The following is an 11109-nucleotide window of genomic DNA, read 5'->3' on the forward strand; positions in this document are numbered from 1 at the left end:
CGCACACCCTCCCCTCCTGGCTGACTCACCTCGCCTTCCCCACAGAGACCTGACAGGTCAGGAAGGTGGGGGTGGCTGGCTGGCTGCTGTTGGGGTGGGGCCAGGGAGGAAGTGGGGTGGGGGGGTGGGGGGGTGGGAGGAAGGGAGGTAAGAAAAGAGGAGGAAGGCCACAGGTTGCAGGCAGGGCAGAGGCCTCCTCCTGGACTCCCCTGGAGGGCCAGGCAGAGACAGGAAGCCTACAGGGAGGAGGCAGGGCAGGGCTAGGTCAACACATCTTTATTAAATGTTGGCAGTCACTGGGAGGAGGCCATGATGCTGGACACACCTGTTGAGAAAAGAAAGGACACTGGGGTCAACCTGGGAACCGAGGGAGGCAAACTTCCAGCTACCACCCTGGCGTCACTAATCCTCCAGGGGCAGATCACAGTCACCTTCTGGGTTTGGGGTTCCAGCTCAGAGGCAGAGCGCTCACCTAGCATGTGTGAGGCCCCGGGTTTGATCCTCAGCACCACATAAAAATAAATAAAAATATTGGGTCCACCTACAACTAAAAAAAAAACCTTAAAAAAAAAAAAAAAAAGAAAGAAAGAAAGAAAAGAAAAGAAAACAGGACTGTGAAGCAGAGAGGCCTAGGTTAAAACCCCAGCTCGACTATTCACAGCTGGGTGACTTTGGGCAAGTTACATAACATCTCTCTCTGTGCAGCAGTTTCCCCATCTGTAAGAAGGGCCTATCCTTGGGCTAGAACTGTAGCTCAGTGGCAGAGCGCTTGCCTAGCATGTGTGAGGCACTGGGTTCAAGTCTCAGCACCACATAAAATAAATAAAAGAAGGGCCTATTCCACAGGACTATCACTTTAAAAGAAGTCCTTGTGGGCTGGATGCAGTGGTGCACGCATCTTGAGGATCGTGAGTTCAAAACCAGCCTCAGCAAAGTGCCCGATCACGGGCACAGAGAGAGCGGTCACTCAATCCCACTTCATTCAGTTCCAAATTAGTGGGTTGGTTATGGAGAAGCCACACTGTACCAACTCCCATGGCTAAACCACCAGAAGCACATGTAGGAGCTGGGAGGAGACTCGGGCTCAAGAAAGCAGCCCCGTGCTCTGCATAGATGAGGCTGCTCCTTGCATGTGGTGTGTGTGTGTGTGTGTGTACTGGCGGTGATGAACTCAACGCGCTCTGGACTGAATGCCTGGCTTTCTGCTACCTCGCCTCTTGTGCGTGGGGTGAGCAAGGTGAAAGTCACAATGTTGCTCAGCCAATTACAAGAGGGCTGATGTGAGGAGCAAATGGCTTAAGTGTAAAAAACGACAGTGTTTTTCTTAATTATTGTTGCTGTCATCTCCATTTAAAGAATTTTTTTTAGCTGCAGATGGACACAATAGCTGTCTTTGTTTATGTGGTGCTGAGGATGGAACCAGGGCCTTGCCTGTGCTAGGCAAGCGCTCTACCACTGAGCCACAACCCAGCCCTGTCGTCCCATTTTTTACATAAGAAAATAGAGGCACAAGCGGTCAGGTCGCCCCAAGTTTGCTGTTCAGTAGAGACCCCAGAGACAAGGGAAAGCCAAAGGGACAGAGCCCCTGGGGCCAGCAGGTGTGGAGTCACCTGCATGCACCAAGGAAGGCCAGCTGGCATCATGTGGCCGCGCCTCGCTGGGTGGGTAGCCCCTGGATAGATCAAAGGAGCGTGGCAGACACGAGTTCTCCGGCCTGGACAAGAACAGCTCTACCTGGGTTTCGGGGCCCCATTCCAGTGTCTGTCAAAGGATGTCCCCTGAGCCCCACAGCCGAGACCCTGGGCCACTACTCACTGTCAAAGTCAATCTTTTCCACGATGTTCTTGGGCTTAATGCTCTCCTCTTGGCTACAGATGAAGATCTGCCCCGACTCGTCGGCGCTCCAGCCGTACTTGCTCATCCACACCTTTAGCTGATTGTCTGCGAGGAGCACAAACAGGGTGTGAGCCAGCTGGACCCCACAGTAACATGGGGTGTGGGAGGCAGGGGAATCAAGGCTACTAGGCCAGGGCTCCCTCCTTGCCTGGCCAGGCCTGCCATCTCTGGCCAGCAGAGAAGCCAGGTGGGTCTCCTTGCTGTCACCCTGCCCTTTTGTGGCTCATTCCCTACACAGCAGCCAGAGGGCGCCCTCAGCCCTGCCTCCTTCCCATTGGAGGCTTCGGTCTTCACTTCTTTCCTGTCTGGCCCTTCTCTCCCAGGGCCAGTCCTAGTTCTTAATAAGAGCAGTATATTTATTTATCTGCTTTTTGCCACAGAATAGATGAAATGGTTGCAAAACTATATCATCATCACTAACAATAAGTCTTTTTGGCCCTAAGAAAATACACCAGTACGGTGAGGCATATGTAGTCCCAGTGGCTGGGGAGGCTGAGGCAGGAAGACCACAAGTTTGAAAGCCAGCCTCCTTAACACAGCGAGTCCAACTCAAATTAAAATAAAGAAGGGTTGGTGAAGCTCAATGGTAAGGTTCTTCTGGTTTAAACCACCAGCACCATAAAAAGAAAATATGCAGTTACAGGTGCTGCTACAGTGGGGTTCAATTATGTTAAATGATTTCTGTGGAACTATTAGTGTTTTGATAGATTCACCTAATCCTCCTTATATTAAATCCCAAGTTGTGTTTCATATTCTTTTTCTTTCGGGGCGGTGGGGGGGTACCAGGGATTGAACTCAGGGGTGCTTAACCACTGAGCCACTTTTTTATGTGTATGTGTGACAGGGTCTCACTAAGTTGCTTAGAGTCTCACTAAATTGCTGAGGCTGGCCTTGAACTTTCGATCCTACTGCCTCAGCCTCCCAAGTCACTGAGATTACAGGTGTGGGCCACTACTTCCACCATTTTTTTTTTTTTTTTTTTTTAAGAGACTGGGCCTTGCTATGTTGCCTGAACTGGCTTCAAATGATGCTACCCCAGCCTCTCAAGTAGCTGGGACTACAGGTGCACACCACAACACCCAAATTTTAATTTTACTTTTAAATATGCAAAACATCTATCTGATGCATTTAGTATGTGCCAAACATAAAATGTCCAGCAAAATTAGCTCCCACTGGGAAAAAAACAAAAAACAAAAAAACAGACACACACAACCTACATCTAAAGGCAAAAATTCCACAAGAAGATTCTCCCAAGACTCAACCCACCCTCACCTCTCTTCCCCGCCCCTGCCTCCTCTCCCATGTGATCACCCCCTTAGTTTCTTATCTTCCCTTCCTGCATTTTTGGGGGGATCTTTTAAAAACATGGATCTGATCACGGCTCCCTGCTCAGAGGTTCCTATCTATGGTTATTTCATTCAAGAACAAGGAGACACTCATCCTGAGACCCTGCATGGGCTACAGATGCCCCTCTAACCACCTCTCTGCCCTCACGACCCCTCTGCACCCACAGTCACTCTGCTTTGGCCCACAGTGCCCAGGCTGCCCTGTGAATGACAGGCAGGCCGCTGCTCCGAGCCCCTTGTCCAGTCTGCTCTCAGCCGCCCCGTGAGCAGGCTGCTGTCCTCTGCAGCATGAATGGCCACCAGACACACACATGCTCCCTCCTTGAAAACGAACCCGAGCCCTTCTGTTTTGTTCATTGTCACGTGACCAGAATCCAAACAAAATCTGGCACAAAGTTGGCACTCGACCAGTGGATACAGAGGGACTGAGTGGCACAGGGTGTCCCCGAGGAAGGGAACCACCAACACCAGGCCCTGCGTCCTCCCTGGGCTGCACCTCCAGTAATGACCCAGAGAGGCTGGAGTTGGCGGAAGTCCACTGCCCCAACCACCCCCAAACCCCCAGATTGACACAAGGGACCCAGAGGTCTTACCTGTCAGATCCCCAAGCATCTCGGCCAGCAACCAGCGGTCAATGTGCTGGTATGTGATGCCCACGACGTGGCAGATAACTATGGATGAGAGGGAATGATGGAGAGAGACCATCGCCACTCCCCAGCCCTCTCGGTACAGAGCCCAGGCTCAGAAAAGGACTTACACTTCCGGACAGAGTCTTCAAAGCCAGTTATACCTTCCAAGAGGTCCATGTTTTCATCCAGGGCTTGCTGCAGGGGAGGGATGGCAAGCACAGTGTCAGTGTCCCTAAGGACGGCAGCAGCCACCAACACACAAGCGCTGACCTACACACTGCCACCCCGCCACGTGCAACATGTATGATGTCACTGTTCTTAGGCCCATTCCAGACATGGAGACCAAGAGGACTCAGCTGAGAAATGATCCAGGCAGAAGCCAGACACAGGGCAGCTACCTATACTCCTTACCTGTCCTGGCCGTTGTCACAGGGAAAAAGCCAACCTTTCAACCAAGGGCCAGGAGGCCCGCCCACCCCCCACTCATGCGCAGGCACCTCCTCCCTGCTTCCAACGCCCCTCCCCCCCTCAGGCCCTTTGCACTGCTGTTTGTCTGGAACTTTCCTCCTCCACAGCTGGCCCTCCTGCCTCCTGCAGGTTTTTGCTCAAATGTCACTTCTTCATCGAGGGCTTCCTCCAAAAGGAGTGGGAGAAAAGAAGAGCCCCACAAACCCTGAGAAGGGAGGAGCAGCCACGAGGCAGGAGGAAAACCAGGAGGATGCTGTACTGGGAGCCAGATGGCAAAGGGTTCAAGGGAGCGGAGTGTGACCACCTGTGCCAGGGACAGCTGACAGGGCAGGTGACACAGGCCTGACTCTGGCTTATCGGACCCAGTGACATGGTGGTCTCTGTATCTGACACGCAGCTTCAAGGGGCATGTGTGCACAATGGGGGTGGGCTTGAGGTGACAAAGGCCTGAGTGGGTTGACTAGAGCGAGGTCACGCGAACAGGGCTAAAGGAGGCCCGGAGCACAGGAGCCTCTCCCACAAGCAGGTGACCCCCGGGACTGACTCACTTATTTGAAATGAGTTTCCTGAGACAGGGAACTTTCCATTTTGTTTGTTTTTAGCAGAGAATTGTCTGAAACTTCCATGACCTTGCTCTGGATGAAGCAGGACGAGGCCTCAAACCACCTCAGCACTGCTCTAGTCAGCGCTGTGGGAACGCACGGGGCCACGCAGACCCAGCACGCAGAGGCTTGCTAGGGATTTTTGGTCCAGGGAAGAGCTGGGTGGAGTGGCACATGCCTGTAACCCCAGTGACCCGGGAGTCCGGGGCAGGAGGGTTACAAGCTCGAGGGCACCCTGCCAACTCAGTGAGACCCTGTCTCAAAATAAACAACCCAGGAAGGGCAGGTTCTTGTTTGAGGAGTCAGAAGGGCTGGTGTGGCAAGGGGAAGGGGTTCCCATGCTTTAGAGGAGGGTCGCCTCAGCCACTTCACCTGCTGAAACGGCAGTTACGCACTAAGTCACTCCTATGTCAGGGTCTGGGAAAACACGTGAGCTCTGCTCTGCTCTATTTCTATTTCTCACAAGGCAAGAAACCAGACCATGAGCTGAGGTGGGAAAGGGGTGAGAAGGGGACGTGTGAAGGGAGGTCCGTGAGTCCAGGGGAGGAACCGGGGCAGGAAACGAGGTCACTCGGAAGGGCTGAGGACCCGTGCCTTCCCAGGAATCTCGCGCCCCTGGAGTTTCTCTCAGCCATTTATCATTTCAGATGCGGCTGCGCAGGGGTAGGTGGCCATTTCAGAGAAGGGAGCAGAACCTGAGCAGCCCAAGCAGGCCCAGAGCACTGATCAGGCCCAGGTGTTGGTGGGAGAACTCACAGGGTGAGCTGGGGCTGGAGGAGGGGGCCGGTGGGTGGAGTGAATTCAGGAGCAATTGTTGGTGAGGACAAGTCAAAGGCAGCAGCTCCCAGGCTCTGCTCCATGTGGCACCTCCTGGGTAGCCCCTCAGAATCGTAAAGCCCGGGTCACACCCGCATTCCCACTTCAAACCTCCTCAGAGGCTCTGCATGCTGAGAAGAGCTGGCACAGTCATGACCACAGCTCCTCTCAGGCAGAAGATGAGCCAGGAGGACAAGAGGTCACGGAGGGCTGGGGCTGGGGCTCATGGCAGAGCGTTGCCCAGCATGTAGGAGGCACTGGGTGGGATTCTCAGCACCACATATAAATAAATGAGTGAAATAAAGGTCCATCAAAATCTAAATTTAGATATCTATATCTATCTATCTATCTATCTATCTAAAATCTAAAATACAGAGATCATGGAACCTAGAGGCTGGTGTCAGTGGGTAGCCTGTGTGGGTTTTCAAACATCGCAGAATCAGAAGCAGTAGGAGTGACAGTAAGAAGGACTAGATTCTTTAAGAAATGAGGAGCAGTCACCCAGGGGGCTGCTACCAACAAGGCAGGGAAGGTGGGAGCCTCAGAACTTGGAGCAGCGATTTTGAGGAGCAGGGAACTGGCTTTGGGAGAGGCAGTTAGGAGCAAGGAGGCGACCTAGCCTCCCACTTGGAGCCTGTTTGTGAGGGCTGAGCTCTGGATGCCACAGGAAAGAGGGGAGGGCACTGAGAGCATGTGAGGAGCTGGAGGACTTCTGCTAAAGACAGAGGGACTGTACTAGAAGGCCCAGTGGAAGGACAGGAGAAGGGGACAGGCTCAGGCCAAGCCTTGTGGGCACAGGGGCCATCTGAGACCTGGCTCCGTGAGGACGAGCACTGAGGACAGGGCCCTTCGCCAAGCAGAAAAGCAACAAATGCGCACCACAGGGCCAGCCACCACCCTGCCCTGGGCCCCTCTTTACCCAGAAGGCCTGGAAGTGGCAGGTCTCCAGCAGGTCCCCGAGGTACAAAATCTGCCTGATGGGCCGCTCTTCTTGCTAGCAGAAGGAAGCATTAAGGAAAAAGGTCCTGGAGCCTGCATGACTAAATCCTGGTCACTCTCTCCCCACAGCCATCCCCTTCTACCAGAGACAGCTCAGAAACAGAACTGGGAATCGAGGCCATCTTATTTTTGCTGTGGATGTATGGAGAAGAAAGGGTGTTACGGAAGTACTGTTTCTTGTTTTCCTTTTTGGTACTGGGGATTAAACCAGGGGCACTGGCATCCCTAAGCCTTTTTACTGAAGACAGAGGTTCACTAAGTTGCTCAGGGCTTAAGTTCCTGAGGCTGGTCTCAAACTTGTGATCCTCATGCCTCAGCCTCCCAAGTTGCTGGGATTATAGGCACAAGCCACCCTGCCACTGTAGCCCTGTTTGTAAGATTCAAAGGTGAGAAACAATCCAAGGGTCCAACAGTGGGGACAACACAGTAAACTGTGGTCTGCCACATAACTGGGATCAAGTCAAGGCTTATGGACACATCTTATGGACACTTTAGACACAGCTAGCAGAGTAAGTTCAATGAGTCATCTGCCATCTCTTGGTTCACCAACCGATGAGCAGGCAAGTAAGAGGGCTGGGCCCACAGGTTGGGGATTCTGCTGAGTTTGTCCAGTGATCAAATATAAGCTGAAGCGCACCTGGTCAAGCCCCGGATCAGACACCAACCAGTGCCAGGGTGATATTTCCACTCGACATTCCTAAGGATACATGTGCATTAAGTTCCTGCGCTCGGAGCTGACAATATAGTTCTTCGTGAGCCCAGCCAGGCCCTACTGCCTCTCACCCAGTGTCCTCTATGCAGCTGGCATAAATCTGACCACAGCAGCCTGCAGCTGTACAGCTCTCCACATGCCCTGGACCCTGGCTGCATTCCACTTAGAAATCTGTGCTGTCCTAGGTCCCGCTGCTGCTTCTGTCTCTAAAGGACAGCAAGGAGCTCTTTCATCCTTTAGGCCTTTCCGGGATTGCCCTCACTGCCCATCCACCTAGCTTTCACGGGTTCCCTCCAGTCAGGGCCAGGTACCTCTGCTGGCTTCTCTCACCCTACTCCTGACAGCTCCAGCCTGTCACTGACGGGGGACCTGCCTGTCACCTCACTGGACTATGAGAGCTCCACGAGGGCAGGGCCCGTCTCAGTTATGGCAATGTCCCAGCCCTGCCCAGCAGCTGAGTCTGAACTCACAGACCACTCTGCAGGCTCTGCCTCCCACCTCCACTCCCAACCAAAGGATACGTGTGCCTGGTCGATCATGCACTTGCACAGGGTGAAGTCCGTGTGGGGAAGGTTGGTGAGGGCCTTCAACAGGATCTGGGCAGTGACGGTGGTCTGAAAGAAGGCTGGGTTGAACTGGTACCTAAGAAGGGAATAAGATATACAACAGTGGTGATAACTCCAACCCCCCAAACTTCACCAAGTGCCAGGCAGGAGGCCACTGCTTTAGTCTGGAGCCTGGGGTCAAACCTGCCTGGGCTCCAACCCCAACCACATTTTCTGGCTAACCTCCTTGAGCAACTCTGCCTGCTCTGGAGATGGGGATAGTTGATCCTCACAACCACCCCACAGGGCAGACACAGCCACGAGCCTCACAAAGAAATGAGGCTAGAAGCAAGCTTGGCACGGTGCTCATGCCTATAATCCTAGCAACTCCGGAGGCTAAGACAGGAGGACGACAAGTTCAAGTTCAGCCTCAGCAACTTAGTAAAATTCTAATGTCACAAAATAAAAAATAAAAAGGGCTAGTAGAAGAGCACGCCTGGTTTCAATTCCCAGTAGTCAAAAATAAATAAATAAATAAATAAATAATAAAAAGTAAACGAATCAAGGCTAGAAGGAGCAATGTGGAGCAGTGGTTATGGCTCCGCCCCAGGCTCCCTCTCCCAACTCCCACCGCCTGGCCTTGGACTGCCTATTTCAAATTCTCTGTGCTTCAGTTTTCTTTCAATAGAGGACAAAACTGAAGGTGTAGCTCAGCGGTAGTGTGTGTGCTTAGCCTGTGAGCTCTGGGTTCAATTCCTGGTGTAAAAACAAACAAAAATAAGATGAACCCATATCAACCTCCCAGGGCGGCCCAGCAGTGGGCTCGTGCCTGCATCCGCAGCACAGCAGCCGACACGTGGTGAGCACTCGTTCAGCAGTGGCAATCACCAGTAACAACCTAAACCACCCACGGATATAAGTGGTCTCTCCATTTTATAGCCAGGAAAGCTAAAGTTATGCCATCTACAGAAATTACAAGCTGATAGTTGTTAAAAAAAAAAAAAAAAAATCACCTGAGGGAGAAGAACCCAAGTATCCATCAACAAGGAACAGATCATTAGGCCATTAGGACAGTCACACAGTGGAACACTACACAACAATGACAATAAACTGCAACCACACACACACACACAAATGGATGGGTGTCACAAACCCTACGCTTGGTGGAAGGTACTAGGTGCAAAAGGGGACTTGCTGTATGATTATGGACCTGTCAAGGTCAAAGCAAGCAAAACTGAGCTAAGCAGATCCAGATGCAAGCATGTGTGGTAAACAACCATGCAAAGCCACACCATCAGACTATGACAATGGTTACCAAAGGTGGGGGTTTGGTTGGGACAGAGCATATGGACAAAGGGCCTATGGTGCTTCCAACAGTTACACAACACGAACAATGGAAACCTGGGTATTCGTTCACATCCGTTAAACTAAGTGTGTTTTATGTACTACCTTGTAAGTGTTTTGCAATTAATTTTTTTTTAAACTCCCCTCACCCCAAATGTCTCATCTTCCTTGGCTTGCTAGTCTTGCACACGAAAGAGAAGCCACATCCTGCAGGTTACTCCAGACACCCCTACTGCCATGCCCCATACTGGGACTGGAACCCCGCTAGCCAGCCAATAGCATGGGGATAGGGACAGGACACTCACAACTTCAGGACAGCTAGGTTGGCTTCCAGATCATAGGCATTCTCCTTGGCCTGGGTCTCCACATAGCGCTCCAGGGTGGCCAGGTTCTCTGGATTGTATCTAGAGAAGAATTGAAGTGGGTGAATAAAGAGAAGACAGGAGCTGAGGCCAGTCCCTTTGTAGGGCCAAGGGTCCACTGTAATCTGCTTCTCCTTTCTTTCCCCTCTGAATCTGGTCCTGGCCACTGGCTCTACCCAAATAGCAAGTTAGCTTTATAACCTCTAATAAAACCTGTCCATAACCCACACCTCTTGTCTGAGCTCTAAACACCACTGGAGCCCTGGGGCTTGTCTAGCACGTTTCCCAACTTGCCAAGCAGTCACTGTTGCCTGTATACATAGTCTTCTGAAATTCTCTGCTACCCAACCCTGTCAAGCTCCCACCAGTCCAAACCATCCTCTCCTGCCGGGGTGGGTACCTTGTTTCCTCTATTTCAGCAATGAACATTTGGGCCTTTGCTTTCCCCTGACTTGCCCTGACCACTCCTGGCTGTCAGTACTTGTTGCTTGTGTCCCCTCTGATAGGAGAACTCAGTTCATGAAAGCATGTCTTGTGGCTGTCTTGGTCGCCTCTGGTTTCTAACACTACTGAGCACTAACACAATGAAGGTCGGTAAACAGTGTTGAATGAATGACATGAGGGGCAGAGGAGAAAGAAATGCTCCGGCACTGAGACCGAGGAGCTGGTGGAGGAAACTGCGGGGGGCTGAAAGACGGACGGCCGAGGGAGAAGAGGGGAAACTTCAAAGTAATCAAAGACACGCGTGAGCGACAGGCTCTCTTGTTAGGCCTTTCCGGTGCCTTTTCCTTCAACACCTCCTCCAGGACGACCTCCCCACATGCCGAAAGACGGAGAAATCCCGGCCAAGGCAAGCCCAGAACTCGGACCACCCCTTGCGGTCTCCGGAAATCTCCACCCCGCTTGGCTACAGCGCTCCCTCCGACAGAGCTCCGACCTGTCGATACCCTTGAGCAACTTGCCCACGTTCGCTCTCATCTGCTCAAACATGGCCATGACTCCGGGCGCCTTCCACAACCACCGCCGGAGTCAAACACCAGACCAGAGCAGCACCCGCGAGGACCGGAAGAGGAAGAGGTAGTGGAAACGGAAACTACGTCATTGCTCTCGCTCCAGAGCCGGACAACGAAGAAGGGGAAGGCTCTTCCGGCAGCTGCCACGCTTTCCGGCTGCCACGTGATTTCTTCCCAGAAGGCGTAATTGGCGCGTGCGCACTCGCTCCACCCGGCGGAGAGCGCCAACAGCGTGAGAAAAAGCTTAGTCTACCGCAAAGCGCAGGCGCTTACTCTGGGGCAGTAGGCGGGGCTAAGCTTTCCTGGGTTTGCAGGACCCAGTCCCAAGCCTGGGACGCGCGCGTGCACGAATTTTTCGGAAAGGAGACCGAGCTTCC

At 52.6% G+C, this 11109-nt stretch overlaps 1 protein-coding gene and 1 non-coding gene across 2 annotated transcripts; both read right to left on the minus strand.

Annotated features, from left to right (window-relative positions):
• Positions 1-261: 261 nt before the first annotated feature.
• Eif3k (eukaryotic translation initiation factor 3 subunit K) lies at positions 262-10801 on the minus strand. The gene is made up of 8 exons (XM_076837921.2): positions 10657-10801; positions 9663-9761; positions 7990-8110; positions 6677-6751; positions 4000-4066; positions 3836-3913; positions 1816-1941; positions 262-325 (listed from the first exon to the last, which is right to left on the minus strand). Exons 1-8 carry the CDS (start codon positions 10713-10715, stop codon positions 294-296), a joined length of 657 nt encoding a protein of 218 aa, XP_076694036.1. The 5' UTR covers positions 10716-10801; the 3' UTR covers positions 262-293.
• Positions 4947-5076, minus strand: LOC143384603 (small nucleolar RNA SNORA9). Its single transcript, XR_013089395.2, has one exon. It is a non-coding gene; the product is annotated as a small nucleolar RNA SNORA9 (small nucleolar RNA).
• Positions 10802-11109: the final 308 nt, after the last annotated feature.

The sequence above is a fragment of the Callospermophilus lateralis genome, chromosome 18 (assembly GCF_048772815.1).
Source record: "Callospermophilus lateralis isolate mCalLat2 chromosome 18, mCalLat2.hap1, whole genome shotgun sequence".
In the NCBI taxonomy this organism is placed as follows: domain Eukaryota; kingdom Metazoa; phylum Chordata; class Mammalia; order Rodentia; family Sciuridae; genus Callospermophilus; species Callospermophilus lateralis.